Source organism: Molothrus aeneus, chromosome 8, assembly GCF_037042795.1.
Source record: "Molothrus aeneus isolate 106 chromosome 8, BPBGC_Maene_1.0, whole genome shotgun sequence".
Classification (NCBI taxonomy): Eukaryota; Metazoa; Chordata; class Aves; order Passeriformes; family Icteridae; genus Molothrus; species Molothrus aeneus.
Window position 1 is genome coordinate 3063638 of NC_089653.1, and position 23214 is coordinate 3086851.

The following is a 23214-nucleotide window of genomic DNA, read 5'->3' on the forward strand; positions in this document are numbered from 1 at the left end:
GCTCAGTGGTTTTGGGGAGGATGAGGATTCTGATCTTACACTTGATTGTTGGCTTTCTCCAAGGATTCAAAGGAGATATTGCTGAGTGGGTGGTGAGCAGTCTTTGATTCAAATTCAGTTCACTGGAGGGGAAGAAAGTCTGAAGAGATCAGAATGGTTGAAGCATGGCAGTAGGGTTCAGGAGCCAGGGCAGGCACACTCTGTGGGAAGGGCTGGTGGCTGGGCTTGGCACACAGTGAAGTGAGGCTTTGTATTTTCATTTCCCTTTTTGTGCAGAAGCTGCAGCACCAGGAATTTCATTGGAAAGTCAGCCTCATCAAACAGGGGAGGAGAAGAGAGAGTCTTCACTTGCTGAGGGAAGTCTAGCAGGGTGGATATTTCTGGAGCTATGGGCTTTTTTTTTTCCTCCAGCCATACTCTGACATCTGCACTGAAAGGCTTTTTTTATGTGGGCTGAGTATGGAAGTTGCAGTTGTTGGAAGCCAAGGATTTCAGCAGAGGGTGGTAAAATACACAGAGAAGGTGCACACAGAGAGCTGCTCCTTCAGTGGCTAGTTCAAGAATAGCTGTTAAACCTTGCTTGAGAAGCAGCCTACAGACTCTGCCTTTCTCCCCAGCTCGTTTTCCTGGATGCTGGGATGGTGATCTGAGTGTGGAGCAGAGTTAATTACCTGGATAAACCAGAGGGAGGAAAAAGCTGCCTGTATTCAAACAGCCTCAGTCTGTATCACTGGAGCAACTGACTTGACAGCCTGATGGATTGAAGGAATGCGTGGGATGTGCTGAAAAAGTTTGATTTTTCAATTTCATCTATCCCTTCCCTGGGCTGCTAGCTGTCAGTCAAGCACTACAGGAGCAAATCTTTCCTGATACAGTTATTCTCCAGCATTTTTCCTATGGAACACCTTAGTTGTGGAGATAGGCAATTGATTTCCTATTGCTTCTCTGCCCCTTCTCCCAAGAGGTTCCCTCAGAGCTACTTAGGATGGGTGTCCTGCCTGCACAAGGGCTTTCCATGTCAGTGCTGCTGCTGTAGCCTCAGCTGGCAGCTGCATTTTTCAGCCAAACCCACAGCTCCTCAAGGGTGTGCCAGTGCTGATTAAACTTTCAGGAAAGGCTTCAGGACAGGTGCCAGCATGGACTTCATGCTCTCCAAGAGAGATCAGCCTCAGGACTGCTCTGGGGAAAGAGTTTGCCTAGTTTAAGATCTTTGTGGAGGACCCAAGTTTGGATCCTGTCTCTGGAAGTTTGGTTCAGTGGAGGCCATAAAGATGGTGCTTTGCTGTAAGACTCAGAAATATATATTGGCAAATTGAGACTCAGGACCTTTTCAGAGCAAGAAGTGTGTAAAGGTCCATTTGAATGTAAAAAGGCAGGATTAGTACTGCTCTTCACTGAACACTTGGGTATTTTATTACATCAGATCCCTGTAATGGGGCTGTGTTGTGTCCCACTGTGGACTAGAAACCTCTGAATCCCTGTCTGAGCTGATCCCTTCCAGCCCAATCCATTCCATAAATGATGAAGTGTCTTCTTCCCACCAGCAATGTGGAGTTTGCAGTTCTTTAGCCCATTCCCATCTGTCTTGTTCTGTGCTGTCAGTGAATTATTGGATGCTGATAAGGAGAGAGTTGTCTTTTCTTTTGGTAGCATTTAAATTAATTGATGGATCACTTACCCTCATTGCTCCTTCTTGGAAGCTGATGTGCTGAGATTGCTGCAAGCTGTGGAAGGTGTCCCTGCCCATGGCAGGGGGTTGGAAGGAGAGGATCTTTAAGGCCCCTTCCAACCCAAACCATTCCATGATTCTGTGATTCCTGGGGAGACAGACACAGGCTCTTCTGTTGGTATTACACAGCACATCTGTGTTTTCCAGGAAACTGGCAGGATGAAGTATGTGTAGCCTTTTGTTTAGAGCTTGGGAGACTTCAAAAATCTTGGTTTGTTTTTGTTTTTCTCCCAAGGCAGCCCTTTTAAAACAAACTCACACAGCTGTAAATGACCACATTCATAGCTCCAGGCAGTACCAAAGTGGGCAAGGAGCAGCACCTGTGTGTAAGCTGCATACCCTGTGATTAGTCCAAAATAAATCACCAGGAATGCAATGTAAAGACAGATTTGTTTAAATTATGGGCAGGCTGGGATGTTTCCCTGAGCTGTTTGAGTCCTTTAGAAAGAGAAATAATGTTGTCAAACCGTTGGCTTTGTTGCTTGTGACACTCCTCAGAGATTATCATTTCACTGCTGTTAATGTGGTCTGAGCTCTGTCTGATTCTAAACTGCTTTACAAGTAAAGCCAGAGCATTGTTTGGCTTAGGGATTTATCCTGCTTTTTATTTAATCATCCCATTGCCAGTTGCAGTTCTGTGAGTTGCTCCTGATTCTGAGTGATTTCAAGTGTTGAGTCTTGGTCTATGAACAGAGTTGACTGAAGATCTTTGTATTTGAACAGCAAGGGAAAAGGGGTCCTGGGCTCTGCCAGAGTTTTATTTGCACCTTGAGGACAAACAGCTCCAGTTTTGTTGTCACAAATCCTGCAGCACTGGTGTTTAGAAGAGTCATTGGTGGAAGAAGGGGATAAAACAGCTTGTCAGCTGCTGGAGATAGAAAATAAATCAGCTGAGCTGAAACAAAAAGGTTGTTCATCCTGAATCCTGCAGTGCTGATGGTAGAACTGTCACTTAATGCATCTTTTTGGGGAAGCAGAGGTGGAATTTAGTGCTGGAGGAGGTATGATATGCTTTTCTCCCAGTGTTTCTTGCATGTCTGGGTTTTGGGAGAGGGTGTCATAATTCACTGAGTGATTTGGACTGGGAAAACTTTCTGTGGCCATTAGTCTGGGTTTTGATGTGGCATGGAAATTTGATTACAGCAGGGGGAAGCACACTGAATTCCAAGGGGACTGGTCACTTCTCTGCTTTTGGTTTGCAGCCCTCCCCGCTGAACTGGAACCAGTGGAGCCTGGCAGGACCATTTTGTGGCACCCCTCAGTCGCTTCCTAAACGAGCGTTTTCTTTTCCCTGGTACAGGGCATATGCAGAAGACTCTGTCAGACACGGCCCGAGGGCAGAGCCAGGGGAGAAGATGAAGCAGGAGGAGGAGGAGGAGAGCAGCAGCAGCAGTGAGGGCAGGAGGGCAGTGGCCTCAGGCGATGAGGAGGCGCCGGCGGAAGGGAAGAAGAAGAAGCGCTCCGGGTTCAGGGACCGCAAGGTACCAAACTCGGGCGTCCTGCAAGAGGGAAAACTTGCTCTGGACCTGTATTTTCTGAGGCACCTCACTCTTTTAGGAGCCTGATTTCTCAGCATGTGGCCATGAGTTTCTGCAGGTTGAAATTTGCCTTTGGAAAGCACAGTACACTGATCTCTGAAATGGAGACCTCTTTTCCCACCTCCACTTACATGTCCAAGATAATCAAAGTTCCTGCACTAATGGCTGTTGGGATGGTGCAAACAAAGCAAGGGATTGTTGCCAAAGCTTTTAAACCATCTGGGATATTCAGCATGAGTGTCTCTGAGCCCATCCTTTTGCCTGTGGGTATACCCAGTGCATGGAGGAAGAAGTAGAGGGTGAATGTGGAAGGGAGGGTTGTAGGAAAGGTATACTTTAATTCTTCATTTAATTTTTCTGTGTAAATACAGGCTCAGTCCCCCTTCTTGATTAATCCTGGCTCTCTCTTGATGCTTCTGGCTATTTCATTTTCAGATCAGACACATTTTCAAGAGAGGGAAAACTTGAGTAATAAACTCTATTGTTGGTTTGTGACCTGCCTTCGCTCTTGGGGAGTTCCAGGAGCTTTGGGCACCTCAGAACTGGCAACTGGTTTGGCACTATGTGAAACCACTGTTATTAAAGGATGTGTAATTTGATCTGGCAGAGTCCTCTGACTGGGAGCTGGCAGACAGCAGTATTTTATTTTTTAAGCCCATCTGGATGTCAGTTTTATAGGGCTGTGTTGGATGATGTAATATCTTTGCAGCACCAAAGAGGAGAAAGGAATTGTGAAGAGCATCTACTTCCATTTTGTTATGACTTGCTTCTGATACTTATTTTTAAGCCTGTATTCTGGAGGTTGCATCTCATTAGCTGTTAAATTGTGGGTAGTCATATATAGTGGCTTAACAGCTTCTCATGAAAAATTAAGAGCTGTTTCCTTTAGAGCTGCTGAATCATTTTGGTTCCTGGTCAGAAAAGATTACACAACTAGAGATTTCAAGTGCTTTGTGGTATTTGGGGCTCCAGACTCTCTCCTGTTGTGACCTGTTGGTGGCAGCTCAGTGAAGTTCTGTAGTGAGATACTGTGCTGAGATACTCAGAATTGTCCAGGAATGTGGGTTCTTGCTAATTTTCATGGCAGCTGGGTGTCAGGTGCTCTGACAACTTCAGCTCTTGCCAGTATCACTCAAGAAAAGCAGGTTATTGGTTTTTTCCAGTGTTAGCAGATGGAGGCAGGTTGCAAAGAGCAAACCACAGTCCACCTCCACCCACACTCTTACTTTTGAATACAGTGAGTGCAAAGATTGATTTTTGTCTGATGTGGCTGCTGCTGGGGCAGCCACAGGAAGTTTTTTACATGCAAGGACTATTGTTCCAGTTGTTTGAGATGTGCCTGTGTTGACCAGCTCTTTCCTTCCCAAACTAGGCAGGGAGGAATATGCCCATGATTTCCAAATAAGACACAAGCCAGGTGTGCCCAAAAGATGGGAGCAGTGTGTGGCCTGGATCCCTTCTCATCCCAGAGTGCCTTCTCCAGGAGCAGCAATTTCCCTGGGGACAGCCCTCATCATCTTTGTGCCAACACAAGCCTTTTCTCTGCAGCCTCCAGACAGAACGTTCCTTGTGTGGCCTGAATGCCAATGTTGCAACAGCTCCTTTAAACGCAGGATGTGCCAGGTATTGTCCCGGGTGCCTGCTCCCTGTTTGGTCAGCAGTTGCTGCAGTGAGTCACCCCGGAGCTGTTTGAATGTGGCCAGCTCAGATGACAGGGGAAGGTGTGCCCTGCTCCCGACTCAAAATCAGGGCTGCTCCCAGGATGTGCTGCTCCCCTAACTCTGTAGCACCTCGGGAATTCTTGACTCTTCTGTCTGTTTAAGAAAACCCCAACAAACCACCACCCACAGTACAAACTCTTCCCAGCTCTTCCCATAATTAATTGGAAATAGCGTGGGATTTTCCTTGTGAAAAAAATTAAGCCTAATTGGAAGTGTTTAACACTTGTTTGTTATCCTAATGTTGCTTTTAATGAAGGTGATGATTAGTGGTGAAGCAGTAAATTAAGTTTGACATTGCTGTTTTAAATAGTGATCCAGTGAGAGGGGGAAGCTGAAACATAAAGCACTCTCAGGTGTTGGGATTGTGTGGATGCTTCCCAGGCATATGTTGGATATGTAGGGCAGAAAAGGAAAAAAAAATTTACTTGAGTGCCTCAATATAGTTGGAAGGCTAATGAGCTGTAATGCAGGATGGGGGCAGGCTGATGTGTTAATTAACTTGCTAAAAGTATTTGCATGCAGCAGTAGGGCTGACTTATCAAGATGTACTGGCAGTGTTTGGGTCCTGCAGGTATCTTGCCTTGGGATGTTCCTGTGCTGAGCCTTCATTTGGGTGTGTGTCACAGGAGGAAGCACGAAGAAAATGAGTCTTAATTAATTTCCCCTGTAAAGATGTGTGCTGCTGCATAGTCAGGCAGGCCCTGGTGATGCTCTGTGCCTTGAGATGTTAATTTAGAGCTTTATTTTCATGTCAGCATAAGATTTAGATGTTTTTTTTTCCTTTTAACCTGAGGCTTAGCATAAACATTGACAGTCTCAACAGCACCTTCACTCTTGTAGAGCAGCAGGGATTACTTACTTGTCTTTCTCCTCCAGTACATGCTCTACTAATAAATGCAAAAAAGGGATTTTTCCTTTTGGGTTATATCATCTTTCTGGAGGTGCCTGATTACCTGAGGCTGCATTTCTGGAGGCAGGATGAGAATTTTGACTGGTCTTCCTTGCATCAGGGACTGGTTTGTACTAGGGAAAAGTGAGAGGTCAGGAGAGGAGACACTTGCCTGGAATTTCAGTCCAGGTGGCTTTGAAGCAGTGCAAAAACCCATCAAAAATGGTTGTCTGCACCCAAAGACATGGGCTCCTAACTCCACATTTGTTTTGGGTGATCAGGCCACCCTTGTTAGCACTCACTTGATGTTCAGCACCCAGGCACAAATAAATGAGGTTTTCCCCATTTGCAGCATCTTGGCTGCTCCCTTCTTGACCTGGCTTGGTGTTGCACCCAGCCTTGCAGCCAGAGGCATGGGCTGCAACATTTGTCAGTTTTTGCCAGCTGATTAGCTCATTACCTAGAATGATGTAATTGTGAGTTCATCTGCAGGCAAAGGGGAAGAAGTGTGGCTGCATTTGTTCCCTTCTTGTAGGGAAGCTTGTGGAAGAAGTGAGATTTCAGCTGTGATGAAAGCAGCCTGTGAGATGCTAAAAAGCAGTTTAGATTCTGCTCTTTTGGTCCAGATTGTGCATTTCTGTGCTCTAAGATGGGAGATGTGGTTTTGAGCCCATGTTGTTAGTAAGCTGTTATTGCTGTGGAAGTAATACTCTAAATATTCTAAACATCAGGAGAAAAGCACCTGAAAGCAGCGAGCCTGAGAGCAGGGGATTAAAATAGATGTAGAGGGAAGAGCCATTGTGGATATGGGGTCAAGTGGGCTAAAATGAAACATGGTTTTAGTGGCAGAATGTCAGGACTCCTGTCTCTGGTGCAGCAGTGGGGTTGTGCCCAGCTGGGCTGAGGAAAAGCAATTGATAGTGCCTTGCAAGAAACTTTTTTCCACAGGCTTGGAAAATTTGGTTAATGAGTTGTTTTTTAGCTAGAAAGCAGGCAGTGTTGAAGGGTTACCATGGATGGAGGGAGGAGGAGCTGGTCGTGGTCTATGGTGTCTGCTCTTGGCTCCAGTCTGGGCTTTCATATTGGCCTTGTTTTATTTGTCTTCCTTGAAGGTAAAAATACTGAGCTGTTTCTGGCTGATTAAGCTGGGTGGGGTGTTATTCATGAGATCAGGTCAGGCAGGAGTGAGATATGGCCTGCACCCACAAGTGGAAAGATCCCTTTGGCATAAGGAGCTGCCTCCTGCCAGGTGGGAGCAGTAGACAAAGCCAGAGAGAGGGGGAAAAGTGGGTGTCATCTTTTACTTGGAGCTTGGCAATAAAGCAATTTTCCTCATTCCAGTGCCCTTAGCTGTGCAGAACCTTGTGGACTGAAGCAATAAAAGTGGGATTAGGTTTGTTGATTAGAAGTGCAAAGGCCCTAGGGAAAAAAAACCCCTTTCTCCTGCAGGCGGGAGGGAACTGCCTGTAGTGGTTGATGCAAGGACATGTGAATTCTGGAAGAGCTGTGGTGATGCACAGAGGAGTGGGGAGAATGCTTTAGGTGTTGTCATTCCAGGGAATGTCATCTGGGGCAAATAAAGAGGATTTGCTTTCCCAAGCCTGGCTTGGAGGATTTGGAACATTTGGCCTTTTTTATTTATCCTAGAAGTAAGAAAAACTAGAGAGGGTGTTTTCTGTCTGATAAACATCAGGCTGAGGAAGTTGTTCAGGAATTTAAGGACAAGGCTGAAGCAGGACCAAAGCCAGGAATGATCTACAGCTGCCTTGGCAGTACCCTTGATCTTGCCTGTTCTCTTGCAGCACATCTTTGGTGGGGATTTTTTCCTCCTGTGGCTCCTGGCCAGCTGCAGGTTTCAAGTACATTATGGACTGTTAAACACAGCATATAATGCAGGAATGAAAAGCTGAAGTAAGGAGGAAAGTTTTCTGTGCTAATACATGATGAAGTGTAGGTGTCTGTGCCTTTTTCCACCCTTGTGGCCTTGTGTTGGGATTTTGTTTAGAAAAGCTGTCGGTTTTCTTTGATTAATTCCAGCTGTTTGAGGGGAAACTGCTTCTAGGTACCAAAAAAAAAATCACTGCTGGCAGAGTTAGGAAGAAGCAGATTGGTGGGGAGGACTGAGTTGAGTTTCTGGGGAATTCTGCCAATGTGATAGAGAAGAGGAAAAAATGAGCTTGGGTGACTGAGCAACCAGCTGCGGCTCCAAGTGATTTTTTCCAAGACTCTGCTTGAAAGTAAAGGTTTCTCCCAGCCTTCCAAGACTTTTTTTCTTTTACTTCATATATTAATCACAAATCAAACCCTTCAGCACTGTGGTTAAAATGTTGGGCTGCTTTAGATTCACAAATGTGATGCCAGTGTGTTTTCTTATGCTCATGGTTTTAAAGCACCTTCAGGGATTTTGAGAATTTGTTTTTCTTCTGCTACTACCAAGAGTCTAAATTTATTAATAATAAAGATTTTTAGTGTTTGTTCTTCATCCTGGGACATCAGCAGCTGATATTTTCCTGGGTGTTCACAGGGTTTTTGAAAGGAATAATGCCAAAAGAGTCCAGAGTTGTGTTGCTGCATGCAACTTGTCCTGTGGCAAATCTCTTTGAGGACTGAGAATCAGCGTGGGGCAGGGACAGTGCACATCTAATGCTGCCTGAATTTCATTTCCAGGTGATGGAATATGAGAACAGGATCAGAGCCTACTCCACACCAGACAAAATCTTCAGGTACTTTGCCACTCTGAAGGTCATCAACGAGCACGGCGAGTCCGAGGTGTTCATGACCCCGCAGGACTTCGTGAGATCCATCACCCCCAACGAGAAGCAGCCAGAGAGTGAGTGCTGGAGGGCAGCTGATATGGAGAGCTGATACTCCCCAGGCTCTGCTCACCTGCTCTGTCAACTTCCCAGCTCTCATTGCCAGGGCTAGGAAACATCTCCTGAAGGTCTCCTGCTCCAAGCCCAAAATTAGCCTGAGTCCTTTCATGTTTCCCAAAATGCTGTTGCAGTGCAGCAGAGCTGGCTGATGTGAGCCCTGAAGAGCAGATGGGATGCCTTTCTCCTATATTTAATAGGGAAATATTTCAGTTTTAACTGAAACACTTCCCAAACCTACAAAAGGAGGTTGCTTTGGCAAGGAAAACATCGGCAATCAAGGTTGGAGTCGATGATCTTAGGGGTCTTTTCCAACCTAAATGGTTCCAAAGGGCTTGAGGCAGCCCCATGTGATGCTGCTGGTCAGGGTAGGGCTCATCTCTGCCATCTTCAAATTCCCTGTGGATTGCAGATAATAACATCACTTGTGATACCTGGGGGGATTTGGCAGTCAAAAAGTGGGAGAGAAACACCTTGCTCTTGTCTGGAAAGCTGTGTCCTGAATATTTAGTGTTGGTGGGGTAGCAGGAGGATTTTGTCTGCATTTCAGAGATTTTTGTCTCCATTTAGGGATTGACGTTGGGGGTCTCCATTTAGAGATTGATGTTTGGGGTCTCCATTTTAGAGATTGATGTTTGGGGTCTCCATTTAGGGATTCACGTTTGGGGTCTCCGTTTAAGGGATTCACGTTTGGGGTCTCCGTTTAAGGGATTCACGTTTGGGGTCTCCATTTAGGGATTCACGTTTGGGGTCTCCATTTTGGAGATTCACGTTTGGGGTCTCCATTTTGGAGATTCACGTTTGGGGTCTCCATTTTGGAGATTCACGTTTGGGGTCTCCATTTTGGAGATTCACGTTTGGGGTCTCCATTTTGGAGATTCACGTTTGGGGTCTCCATTTTGGAGATTCACGTTTGGGGTCTCCATTTTGGAGATTCACGTTTGGGGTCTCCATTTTGGAGATTCACGTTTGGGGTCTCCATTTTGGAGATTCACGTTTGGGGTCTCCATTTTGGAGATTCACGTTTGGGGTCTCCATTTTGGAGATTCACGTTTGGGGTCTCCATTTTGGAGATTCACGTTTGGGGTCTCCATTTTGGAGATTCACGTTTGGGGTCTCCATTTTGGAGATTCACGTTTGGGGTCTCCATTTTGGAGATTGATGTTTGGGGTGAGATGTGGGAGATTGTGTTTTTTGGTCTCCCACATTGTATCTCAAAGAATGAAACAGGTTTCTGTCAAATTAAAACTTCCCTTGTCTCTGCAGACATTTATGAAGAACTTCAGTCCCCAAATGTTAAATATTTGAGTGTGGGGTTTATGTCCAAATTGTGAAACTGTTTTGATATCTTAGATGACAGCTGCTAATTAAATACTGTGTACCCTTGTTCTTAGAAAATAACAATATGAAGTGTGTGCAGGAGGGAAGAAAAAATAACCGTGGCATTAGTGTTTAAAGCATGTAGGTGAATTGATATTTAGGTTTCCATCCTACATTTCCATTTTCCCTGGAAATGGCTGTAGTTTCCATGTGAATTCATGGCTGTAGGTTACCATCTTGTTTGTCTCAAGTTACCCTTGAATTGGTACTTGGAAAAGCAGTAGCACCTATCTGGGAGCTTAAAAACTGAAAACATCCTGTGTTTCATTTCAGCACATCTGATTCTTCTTTTAGTTTTTCCACGTGCTTGGTGCATTTTAGGGTGTGTACAGCAAATAGGTGGAAGAATGCTGAGCAAACACCTCCCTCAGAGACAAGCAGAGGTGACTAATAGGAAATAATTAATTCATCAGTCTTAGCCACTCACTTCCCATTGTATTCCCTTTGTTATCCTGGCTGTTGATGTTGTCCCCATGGTGCCTGCAAATGCTGCCAGTCAGTGACACACAGCAGCTTGGAAGGGAAGAAAGTGGTTTTAGGTGTTTTTAGCAAGTGGAATGGGATGGAAGCTGAGCTTGGGCTGCCCCTCAGCAGTCAGGACAGGAAAGTAGGCATCTTGGATTTTGTTGGGTTGAAAAATCTGTCTTCAGAACACTTAGGGAAATTTTGTGGATTTGCTCCTAGATGGAGCTGCTCTATTTGGTTGTTCCTTACCAGCTCTGTACATCATCACAATCATAGTAAATGGGTTTTTTTAACACATAATGAACAGTAGAAGAGTAAAACACTTATTGCTACAATAAAGTCAAACCAGCCATAACCTTGTTCTGAAGTGTTTTTAAAGCTGGTAGTAAAAAATAAAAGGAAGATAGGTCTGGTTTTCAGACCAGAAATTGAAAACAAAGAGTGCTACCTGCTGGCCAGATGAGTTCTGTACTTCACACCCTGCTGGTGCTTTTGACTCACAGGATAATTTAGGTTACAGGTTAGTTGGGAAATGCTGGGGCTGCTTTCATCCTGAGTCACAACTTGGGTGTGCCCTGCACTGGGGCTGGAGCATCCTGCCTTCATCCCAAGGCTTTCCTTGGGCTTCTGGTGCAGCCTGGTGTGTTCCTGGGAAACCTCCTGGAGGTAATCCCTCAGTGTGCTCAAGCTGCAGCTCATCATTTCAGGGAGTAACTTCTGGTAAAAGCCTCTGCTGTTTTATGGAGAGAAAACACTGAGGAGTAGAGGTGATCTGGAGTAACGAGGTGGCTGAGTCCCTGTGGTGTTTATTTTTAAACTGCTCATCCTCTGTGAAGGTATTTTGTGCCTGATTCATTTTTATGGATTATGTAGGGGAAAGTTTGATTTATTGTCAATAAAGTGTCAGCCTAATTCTGGCCTGTGTTTTGCTAGCTTGGGGAAAATGAATGCCAATTCCTCAGCTCCTGTAGATTGCTTTCTCTGCTTCACTCAAATTTCCTGCCACAGCATTCCCAAGCAGGCAAGCTGTGCTTAAGTAATGACATGAGCTTGCTGAGCTTGGAATGGTTTGTCAGAAGAAGCCAAAGAATGGCATTAAACTTGAAAGCTGCTTTAAAAAAAAAAAATCCTTTCTGTGCTATCTGGAAAGTTCAAGTGCCAGGAGAAGCGTGGGTGGTGATTTCTGCTCCCTGCAGTCCTGTATTATTTTTATTTCTCTTATGTCCTCTCATACCTGAGAGGTTAAGTTTGCTCCAAGAGTGGAGGAGAAGGGGTGGCTGTTTCCTGCCTGGTGCTTCCTTGGAACCCCAGTCCCAAACCAGATGAACATAGGCTGAAATTCTCTGTCTCTGGTGGGAAGTGCAAGGATTCCCTCCATTTCCCCAGGTTTATCTGGGCTCATTCTGCACTGATCATTTTCCTGAGAAAAGTGAGTATTTTGGAGCATCCTGGACTAAGAAGGAGCTGTGTCATGCTCAGTTTTCCTATGGCTTTTGCAATAAGGACTGAAAGAAGTAAAAAATACTACTTGTGTCTCATCCCAGCATGTTGTAATGAAAGCAGGTTCTTCCCAAACCATTTCTGTATTAACCTGCTGGTTATCCCAGACTCCTGCCAGAGGAAAAATGTATTTCAAGCTTTACCACATAATGAGCAGCAAGTCAAATATCTGAACTCTTGGAAGGTGTTTTGGTTGGGTTGTTTGTTTTCTTTGAGTGCCAGAGACCCCAGAGATGCTGCTGAAGGCCAGGGAGAAGAAGCAGCAGCTGTGTCTCTGTGCAGGGGATGGTGGCAGAGGAGAGGAGAGGAGCCCTGAAGGACAGAGGTAGAGTGTGCAGCTTGCTTCTCCTGGTAGAAAATGTTTGTTTTCCATGTCTGAGCTGCATGGGGAGCTGAGCACAAGCTGGCCTCTGGGCTGGTACAATGCTTGAGTGATTATTTGTCATTTTGATTAAAGTTTATGAAATATGGATCTGGGTTCCTATACAACCATCAGCCAGGAGCTGAGACAAGCACTCAGGTAATGAGGAGGGGAGAACTCCTGGGCTGGTACAGATCCCTAAAGTTGTACAAAGTGGTCAGCTGGGATATTTAAGACCTAGAAGGAAACCAGAGATTCTGGGATTCCAGTCCTTCTGGGATTTCACTCTATTCTTCCCTGGCACATGTGCTGAAGAGCTCTTCAGAGCAAGGATGTGAGTGAGAGGTAAATCCATTTGTCTCCTGACCAAGGTGGGGCTCTTCTTCTTTTGTGGAAATACACAATGCCCAGGCAAGAATCATCTTGGAGCCTGTCAGGCCTGATATGAGAGCCCAGGAAAAGGGCCAAGGAGGAGCAAGAGAGGCATTTACCTGTATGCTCCTGTGCTGAAAGCCACATAATGAGGGCTTCCATACAGTGCCAGGTTGGTGTGGCTGAGCAGGTGTGTTAGGAGTGCATGTCTCACAGGGAAATGGCCTTGTTGGAGCAGGAGGAGAGAGATGAGAACCAAGTGCCTTGATCCTTCCTTCCTGGAGCAAAACAGTCCTGGAATTGAACCTGAGCACGAGGCTGTTGTCCCCTGAGGCAGCTCATTGTTTGCTTGCAGATTCCATTTTAAATTCAGAGGGGAAATACTCTGAATACAACAATCAGAAGCTGGATTACAGCTCTGGAGGGGAAAGCTTGCTCCAGCATTTTCTCCTGCCATAATGTGGCATATCACAAGCACAGTTAGCAGCTTTTCAGTCTTCATAATTAGCCCTTTTATTCATCTGCTGGCAATAAAGGAGTTCATGTTATATATTAAGCAGTGGGGGAAAAAAAGGCAGATCGTGAGTGAATGTTACCCAAATAATGTGAAAAATCTGACAAGGATATCAAGACTTGGAAGGAATTGAAAAGGTTTTTCCATCAGTGAGAAGCTGCTGGTGTCCCAGAGGAAATCATGGTGGTTTCTAATTGATCTCAACTGTGTTCTTGGCATAATAGAATTGTCCTTCTTCTGGAAGCTCCTTTTTAAAATGTTTTTTAGAACTGCAGTCTATAACCTACTGCCTATGGATTTATTTTTACAAGATAACATGAAGAGCTTAGTAATTGACTGCATATTTATCAAGTGTGGTAATTAGCTGGCTTTGAGAAAATCCATGGAAAGTATGTTTTTGTTAATCAATAGGAATATAATAAGTATTTGATTTTAGATTTGGCTATTGCTGAACAAGAGCAGGAACAAGTTATTCTGTGTTTTTTCCTTAACATAATTCATTCCTTCTCCATGAAAATTCATTCCTTTTCTCCAAAATGAGAAAAGTAAATGCAGGGAGTATGGTTCAGCTGTTGAACACCCTCTTTTCCCCATTGTGGCAAGCAGTGAGTGTGAAGTAATTTTTGCTTTATATTGAATAATTTTTATTTTTAGAGTGCTGTGAAAGTACCATCACATGAATAAAAGTGGCAGCCTATATCCCTGGTATTGATGAGTAAATGGTGTCAGTCTACTCTGAAATAACATTTTTAGTGGTGCTATGTGCTTAGATAATCCATGGCAGTGCTGCTGTTTATTTGGGACTCCTGGTAGGTGGCATCAGAATTTGTAGGAGTAATAAACAGGGGTAGTTAAACATTCCAGGGAAGCTGACTGGGAAATCATTGCAGGAAATGCTGCTGGCAGTGAGGGGCTGGTGCAGAGCCCTTGGCTGCAGGAACAAAAGGGATGTGTAGGGAAAGGTGAGGGGTTGTGCAGGGTCTCAGGTAAATAGGAGAGTATTTTGGGGCAGATCATGGTGGAAACCCTGGGTTTGTTCAAGAGAAGCTCTGGGTGATCACTGCGATCCAGACTGGCCATGGGGTGTGTCCCAGGAAAGCTTGAGGCAGCCTGGTATCTTCCTGAAATGACTCCTGGCTTTCATTGCTGCCTCTCTTGAGGAAATCCTTTCAACCACTTCTGGGAGAATGCTTTTTCAGCTCCTGCCCCTCAGTGAAAGGTGGAAAAGCTCTTTTTTCCTGGTTCAACATGCCTGTTAGCCTGTGTTCCTGCAGCTCAGCAACAATAGCCCAGCCAGGGGCTGTTTGTCTTGGGAGTGTGGCACTTAGAGACAATCCAGTGGTGGCTTTAACAACACTCTGCCTTTTGGAAAGCAGAGCTGCAATGACTGCCATTCTTCCCTTCCCTTGTTCTCTGGGATTGTCCTCATCCATGCAGTGTTCCCACACAAATGCTGAATTCCTATTGCAGCTTCTTGGGGTTTTTATCTAATTTAAAGAAGGACCCCAGGCATCAGGCAACAGATCCTCTTTGTTGGTTTTTTTTTTTTTGTCAGGTTTAAAGGCTTGTGGAAAAACAGGCAGCTAAGTGCTTAAAAAAGAAAATAAAACTGTCCTGGGAAAAGGAAAATGTATAGAGTAAAAGTGTGTGCATTGAACATAAATGCCTCTTTTCAGCTTTTGAATTGCCTTCTTCTCTCAGGATCAATGCAAGAGGAATTTCACAGAGGAATTGAAGTGTGCAGCTTAATTAATGCAGTAGAGGAGAGGGGACATTGTCGTGCATGGCTGGGAGGGTGACTGTATAAAATATTGGTGGAAGCCAATGTGCTTGTGTGTGCAGTACAATGGTGGAATCATCTGGGATGGAAAAGATTTTGAGATTGAGGTCCACCATTGGTCCAGCACTGCCAAGGCCACCACTAAACCATGTCCCCAAGTGCCACATCTACATGGCTTTTAAATCCCTCCAGGGATGGTGACATCACCCCTGCCCTGGGCAGCCTATGCCAGTGCTTGACCACTCTTTTGGTGAAGGATTTTTTTCCTGATATCCTACCTAAACCTCCCCTGGCCCAGCTTGAGGCCCTTTGCCCTTGTCCTGTCCCTGTTCCCTGGCAGCACAGCCCGGCCCCCCCTGGCTGTCCCCTCCTGGCAGGGAGTTGTGCAGAGCCACAAGGGCCCCCTGAGCCTCCTTTGCTCCAGGCTCAGCCCCTGCCCAGCTCCCTCAGCCCCTCCTGGGGCTCCAGCCCCTTCCCTGGACACGCTCCAGCCCCTCCAGGTCCTTCCTGGATTGGGGAACTGGACCCAGCCCTGGAGGTCCCTGAGCAGGGCCAGCCCAGGGGACAGTGACAGCCCTGGGCCTGTGCCCACACCCCTGCTGGGACAGCCCAGGAGCCATCATTTCCACATTTATTTATTCAATGAATATTTATTATAGTTATTTAGAAACATATGGTATTGATACATATAAAATGACAGTTACCAGCTTATCTTTTCTTGCTGTTCTCTACACAATCATCCATTCATTTTGGTTCTCTGTTGAAACCTCTGTGCTTTCCCAGTGTCCAGTTGTAGGAGGTGCCATTAGGACATTCTTTCACTTGCTATTTTTAACCCCTGTCCTTTTTTTGGCTTTCCATGAGTACATGTATAATGTCAGGCTGTCGGGGATCTGTCTTTCAGCAGCATTTCCTGGCATGGGAAAAGGAGGTGTCCCTGAGAAATGACTTTATTATGTCACATGGACATAAGCTCAGCTTAAGTCACCATGCAGATGGATGGTCAGGGTGAGCTCTGACCACATAAAGTGTCTGTAATAAAATAATCACATTTATCAGACAAATCCTACCTCTAAATGCACTAATACTGCATTTATACCCACAGCTTGGAGAAGGACACAATTCACAAGATTAAAGTCTGAAAAAGTGTATGAATATGCAATTTGCATTGTTATCAGGCCCACGAAATATTGAGGAGGTGCTTTCTGGCTGGAATTGTCACAAGTGCAGAAAGCCCTGTGACAATTGCCTTGACCTTTGAAATTGGTGGCAGAGGAGTTGGAGCTGCTTTGGGTCACACAGGCAAGGGGGTCACCCTGGAGCAATGAATAATTCCATTTTCTGCACAATGCCATGAAACTTTCCAGCAGGCAGGAAGGGTTTCATTATCCTCTTTCAAAAGCAGGTGACACAGCAGGCATGGGGAAGGCTTTCTTTTGGTTTTTCCATTTTATTTTCGAATTAAAATTGAAATGAGAATGTGCTAATTATCATAAACAGTGGCAGAAGATGCACGGGACGTCGCTCTGCAGAAGGTTTTATTTCTCAGAGCACCAAAAATCAGCCTCTGCTCTCCTGAGTTTTACTGGAAATGCTCAACTTGAGTTCTGCTTAATCTCTTCTCAGGATGCATCTCCCTCACTTTGGATTGCAAAGCTCAGATAATTAATCTTCCTGAATTTTTTTTGTCATCTTGCTTATACTTTCAGTCACTGGTGTTAGGTGCAGCCTGCTGGGCTTTGTGCCTTAACTCAGCTAAGGCTGGGATGTTCTTGTCTCCTCTTCAACATAAATAAACATTTTGGGAAGGTATCAGAGACTTTATTGATCTAAACAATCCCTCTCCTTGCCTTTCTCCAAGCCAGCTAAAGAACTCCACTTCTTACAAATGCATCTAAACTTATCTCCTTTAAAATCTATTTATTTTATACTCAGATATGAACAAGCTTTGGATTTGCTTGGGGACAATTAACTATGGGAACAAGTATTTTTTTTTCCCATTTGTGGGCCATTTAAAAGGTGTTATTAAAAGCACCAAGGGTCACAGGTGAAATGTTTGCCTGGTAATAGTGCAGGAATCTGCTTTGGGAAGGGTATTTCAGGCTCTTGAGAGGTGCTGACTGCTGAGCTCTTGCTGGCCCTGCTGTAGGAGGAGGTTTTCTTCTCTGATTTCATGAGTTTGTTGGCTTTTTGCATTCAAAATACAAAGTACAAAATGTACTAAACCAAACAAAATTTTCCTCTTGTCCTTATGTTTTCTACACATGTTACTCAGACTGTGCATTTTACTTTCCAGTCCTCTCAAACAGAAAACACAAGAAATATTTAATTCTATGCCATAAAAACTTTCTTTTCTGTAAGTATTTCTTTTTCTCTTGCAGACCTGGGCCTGGACCAGTTCATAGTGAAACGCTATGATGGGAAGGTGAGCACATTGCACTGCTAAATGTATTTTATTTAATGGCTTTTTTGACCTAGAATCCTTCAGTTATTACCTGTGTGAGGGTGTAAGTTAAATGAAGTGTGTCAAGTGTTCTCTTCTGAGCATTTTGGTTTTCAGTAGCATTGCAGTGCTTTTTCTGTAATGACAGAAAGATTGTTTCTATAAAGGGACCTTATTTTAATGTTTACAGACAAAATATTACCACTTCCTATATGCTGGTGGGCTGGGAAATCATGGTTGTAATCACATTTCTTTGCTGCTTCTTTCTGACTGTGAGAGCCCCACAAGTTAAATCATTTCGGGGGAAACTCACTGGACCTTTCCCTCCCAGTCTCATCTCCAGATTCCTAAAGGAAGGAGATGCTCTTGTGGGTTTTTTTGTGTCCCACCCAGATATTTCCTCCCTATTGAACAGCCTTTCTCTGTTCCCCTTTTGAGCCCAGGTTCTTCCTACAGCTCAGCACTGTTCTGGATGTTTGTGCTATCATGAGAGGGATTGATAAAATCTTAATTCTGATCTAGTTTAGTCTCTCTGTGAAAGAGGAGCCACATAGCATCCCACTTGTTGTGGACAGCACAGACCTAATTATCCACAGACCTAATTATCCCCACTGTAAATCCCAGTGGGGTGCTAAAGGCAGCTCTGCCCCAGGACTGGACCCCTTGATGCAGATAACTGCAGGTTAGTTAATTTTCCATCACATCACACAATGCTCCTCCAGATTTTAGCAGCATTTTCATCTGCACCATCTGAAAATGAAGCTTTCAAAGGGACATCAGCATCTCCCCCCCTATTGCTGCAGGGTGCACCTGGCACAGTGTCAGGCATTTCCAGGAAGCTTCAACACTGGGGAAAAAAAAAGAATTTAAAGCTTTATATAAACCCAGTGTGGGCTGAACATGTGCAGTTCCCTGGTTTGTGTTTAGCAGGCACAGGTAACAACAAGATGATCAAATACCTGGGGTCCCTGCATGAGCACTGGGCCACTGTGTGGTTACCCAGGCAGCAGAGCAGGGCTTTGCTGGAAAACAGACAACAGGGAGGTGGATTTTGGCAGTTAGTTTTGATACATAAAGCTCCAAAGCGTGTCATGAACACCTGTTTTCTTTCCCCCCCTGCCACAAACGTGATGTCTGCTTTTTGGGATTTAAAAAAACAACCCAACCAAAGGAAGGATGTATATTCTTTGCAAAATACCCAACATTTCTCCCTGTGGTTTCATGACAGTCTGTTTTACATTCACTCACTTTCATCATTTTATCTTGTCAAGCTATCACCCTCATCCCTGAGGCTTTACATAAACAGGATTTGTTTGTAGGGAGGCAGTGCTGAATCCCACATTATTCCTGCTGATCGCTCTCCTGCTCCCGAGCACTCTGGCTAAAAGAGCCAAAGGCAAATCCTTTGAACTCAACTTTCTGTTCCTTTGCCCCTCAGCACCCAGGGCTCTGACCTGTAGTAGACTGAAATAGCTTTTTATATTTTTATATAACTTACAGATGTTGCTGCTGCACTTGGATGTCTCCGTGCTGTGGTTTGATTGCCTGAAAGTGAGGCAGCAGATTTAGGGGACTGCAGTGGCCTTTGCTTTATTATTATCTTCTCCTGGAACCTGATTTTTCCACAGCCTAATAACACCCTGGAAGCATTGTACTCTGAAAATGAAGGAATAGAGGTTCTTGTTTGCTTGGCTGTCTGCTTAAAGACACCTTGGGACTGGCTACATCTGGCTGTGGCTATTAGGGCAGTGGTAATGTCCAGGTGAGAAATAATTTGAGGAGAGGATAAAATGAGCTGGCCTTGGCTCTCCCTTGGTAATGAAGGAAGCTGACAGTAGATTGATCTGACAGCCACTTGTTCTCATTTTGTTGCTTGCTTTGGGTTCCAATTTAAAAAAGAATAACACTGCTTTTACTCAGCCAAGCACAACTGAGGTGCTGCAGAGCTGACCTCACACATTCTGAGTTTCACTTGCATAGTGATAAAACCCTTTTGCATCTCTCTCTCCATGCCTGGTTCCAGCCACACATTCCTCTTGGACTATCAAAGCAGCCTCTGCTTGGAGAGGATTTGCCTTTGTGTGCAGGAGGAGCTGCTGAGCTCAGGCAGAAGGGGGAGAGGGTCATCCCTGTTCCCCTAAGCATCCTTATGGGTGTTACAGAGAGGAAATGGGAATTGTGGTACTCATAACAGGCCTGGTCACTAGAAAGTTCTTCTCCTTTTTTAAGGAAAAAGGAGTTTGTGAGCTGTCAGACATAAGCAAGCTGTGCTGCTGAAAAGCACTGGCAATCCAGAGGTCAGACCCTGGCTGAAGAGTGGCAAAGAGGATTGATTTGAGTTCCAAGCCAAGTTCCAGAGGTGATGTCTGCATGCGAGCAGTGGTTTAGAAGGAGATGCAGTTATTAAAAGGTCTGTGCAGTTAGCTGCATTTTAATGCCATATTCCAGGACAGTGTTTGTAGCATCTGTGTGACTTTTGAGCATGTGTGTTTGAGATCTAGGTGCTGCAGCATTAGGGGGATGATGTACGAGCTGCTCCTTTCACAGAACCCATTTTATTTAGGCAAAGCTGCCATCAAAACAACAAATTGGCCATTGTGGGGTGATCAGGACTGACCTTGCCAAAGGATTTTGGGGAGGGATGTGCCTCTGTATTGTGCTTTTGTTGGGTTTCCCAGCCAGCTTGTTGTGCATGTGACTGAGTGCCACGGTGAGAAGATAAAATCCACTTTTTCCTCTTCTTCCTGCCCCTCCTTCTTCCTACTGGTAATTTATAGAGTTACTGGAGAGGGAGGTAGATGTTACTGCCTTATTAATGGCAACAATGCTCTTGTAATTTGAGCCTAAATGTTTTTTCTTCACTCTTGCAAGACCAAAAGCCCTGGAGACACTCAGGCAGCACAAACCTTTGGTCAGATGTGTGTGCCAGCACGGGCTCATGCTTTTGGGCTGAGTGTGTACAGGGAGGCAACCTGTGGCTCCATTTTTGTCTAAGAGTGGTGGTTTCTTCCCTTGGGAAACAAGCTCAGCAAAGAAGGGGAAAAGAGGCATTGATTACTATTCATTCAGAGTAGAAAGAAGGTATTAATCAGCTTGCAAACATTTCATATGGAGCCTGAGCAAAAGGCTGCTGTGAGAACAGGCACACTCTCAGGGTGTGCAGCTGCCCAGACCATGATTGTCTGTCTGCTGTGTTTCCACTGTCTCTTCTCTCTTGCATTTGGCAGTGGGAAAGCAAATGCATTTTTAACCCATCTGTAGGAGAAATAACTCATGTTTTAGTGATGAATATACTCTCACTAAGTAGTAGAGATTTCTTAGCACATCCAACCTGGCATAAGCTTCATTAACATTACGTAAGTTGTCATGCAGAGTTTGTTAAAAATTTTCTTTTCTTGTGCCCTCTCTGTTTATTTTTTTGGCTTATGCGTTAATGATTGACAAGCTTCATCTCTCAAAAAAGTAAAGAAACAATGCTGTTCATGTAATTACTCTGAATTGTGAGCTGCATATCCACCCTGTCCCCAACCTGGTGAGCCAGCACAGGAGCTCCCAGGTGTCCCCCAGCTCTGCAGCCTGGTGGAAAGGTGGAGGTAAGCTGCAGTGCTTTTAAGAGTCCTCTGGCCTATTTAGGAAACAAAAGCCCCACTCTAGATGGCTTATTAGTTTAATTAGGATACACTTGACTTGCTCTTTTTTCTCCTGTGGGGAGAATTCCTTGCTGCTGCTCAATAAGAGCAAGAGCCTTTGAGCTACCAGCAACAGTTTCCCCTCCTGCAGTAAGTAATTAGAGAGGCTTTCAGGCCCTCTAATTAAATTTATGACTTAAGTATTTCCTGCCAGCATTTATGTTTACTTCTCTAGATGTTTGGGCACGCCATAAAGTAATGCCAAACAAGGTGAAGGACAAGGAAAACACTTCAAATGGTGCCTCTAAGTGCCAGTAAAACATCTCTAGAATTCACTTGCCCTGGATAATGCAGGGTCATGTCATGGCCCAATGCAATGAGTATCTTCAGCTGCCCTGACCTGAAGGTGTGTGTCCATTAAAGAACACTTGCTAGGAGGCAGATTTCTTTCCAGATGATTTAAAGAGCATCTCAGGAGCAAAGGAGTTGAAATAAGTACTCAGGGAAGATCCTCAAGGAGAGGACTGGAGGTAGATGCACCATCCTTTTCTGATGGGTTGAAGGATCTTGCTCACAGGTTTGAAAGAGTGGGAAGGAAAGGAGCCTTGATTTAGTAGCTGGAATTTCTGGGATCCTTTGCTCTGTGGATGGGCTTTGCCTGGAGCATGATGCTCCCAGCAGAGTTTGATAAGCTGCCATAGACCAAACTTGCAGCAAGTGATTCAAGCCTAAAATCCTGCTGTCCTTCAGGAGCCAAACACTGGGTCAGAGCTCTGAGCTCCCTGGAGGTTTAAGTGCCTCTGAAACCTTGATTCCAAAGGATGCAACTCTAAATGTTGCCTTACCAAAAGCCAGTATCAATTCAGTAAAGAGCAGCATGAAGTGCAGGTGCACTTGGAGGACACTTGGGATGTTCTCCAGGTTAAATGCAATGAAAACAGGTGAGGAGTTCTCTAAATCCAACTGTGTGGGGTCTTGCCAGTATCTGTTGTGACAGAGTTTGGAATGAATGTGTCCCCAGCTGGAGCTGGTGAGGCTGGGTTATGGTTTGCTTGGAGACACCTGGAAGTGTTTAGCCATTCTGGTCCATAATCCATGGGAAATGTCACTGTCCAACTTCAAATTCCCTGCTTTTAAATTCCTGCACTCTCTGATCTGAGCACAAGTAGTATTTGCATAATAACCAGGAGGCACCTTCTTACATGGATAATAATAACCTTACACTGCTCTGTATGACATTCCTCTGCCATCCCTAAAAGGGCTCTAAGGAAGTGGTGAGACAAAATCCTTGCCTGTGGCTTTGTGGAAGCAGAGATGCAGTTTCTTGCAGATAACCAGCAAAGCTGAGCTGAGAATGTTTTTATCTTCTTGGTTTCTTTCTCTGACACCCTGTCCATGTTGGTTGGTTTCTTTGCTTGTTGGCTTTCCCCTCCCAGCCAAACTTGGCCCTCCTGTCTGCTTCATTTAGTTCAGATGTTTCTCTGTTTGCTGGGACCTGTGTGGACACTGAAATGTGCAAATTCTTTTCTTGGTTTGTTTTTAATAAAACTGGATTTCATCAAAGAAAATTCTTAATTTCTTCTAACACAGTGCACAAACATCCCTGTGGGCACCTGGGCTGCTTTGAGTACAGAACAAGTGTCTTCCTTTCCTAACTCCTCTACCAAACATTTGTGGTGTATTTTGCCTTTGACAAAGCTCTACTTTCTGTTATCTTTGTGTATCCCTAATTCTGCTGCTTGTTTCTACAGGGCTCCTACTAAAATCCTCTGGTTGTTCTTTGTCCTCTTTTGTTCTGGTTTCCAGGTCCCTGGCAGGTGTTTCTTCCAGCTGCTAATATCTCTGATACTTGTCTTTATTCTAATTCTGGTTTGTGCTTTTTTTTTGGTATAACCAAGCATTCCCTCATTTTCTTCCCTTTTCTAACCCTCTCCTCTCCCACCAGGATTTCTGGCAGGTACAAAGCAGACAGCATGTGCTTTGATTAGTTTGTGCTTCAGACCTCATAAAATGCACTTTTCAT

The 23214-nt window shown here is 44.7% G+C and overlaps 1 protein-coding gene across 3 annotated transcripts in view; it reads left to right on the forward strand.

Annotated features, from left to right (window-relative positions):
- The window catches only part of MICU1 (mitochondrial calcium uptake 1), a 94009-nt gene that overhangs the window by 17760 nt on the left and 53035 nt on the right, over positions 1 to 23214 (forward strand). For all 3 annotated transcript variants that reach the window (XM_066554447.1, XM_066554445.1, XM_066554446.1), the window contains 3 exons: positions 3030 to 3210; positions 8545 to 8707; positions 17501 to 17544. In XM_066554447.1, the coding sequence (XP_066410544.1) occupies positions 3030 to 3210; positions 8545 to 8707; positions 17501 to 17544 (388 nt within the window). The remainder of the gene's footprint in view (positions 1 to 3029; positions 3211 to 8544; positions 8708 to 17500; positions 17545 to 23214) is intronic.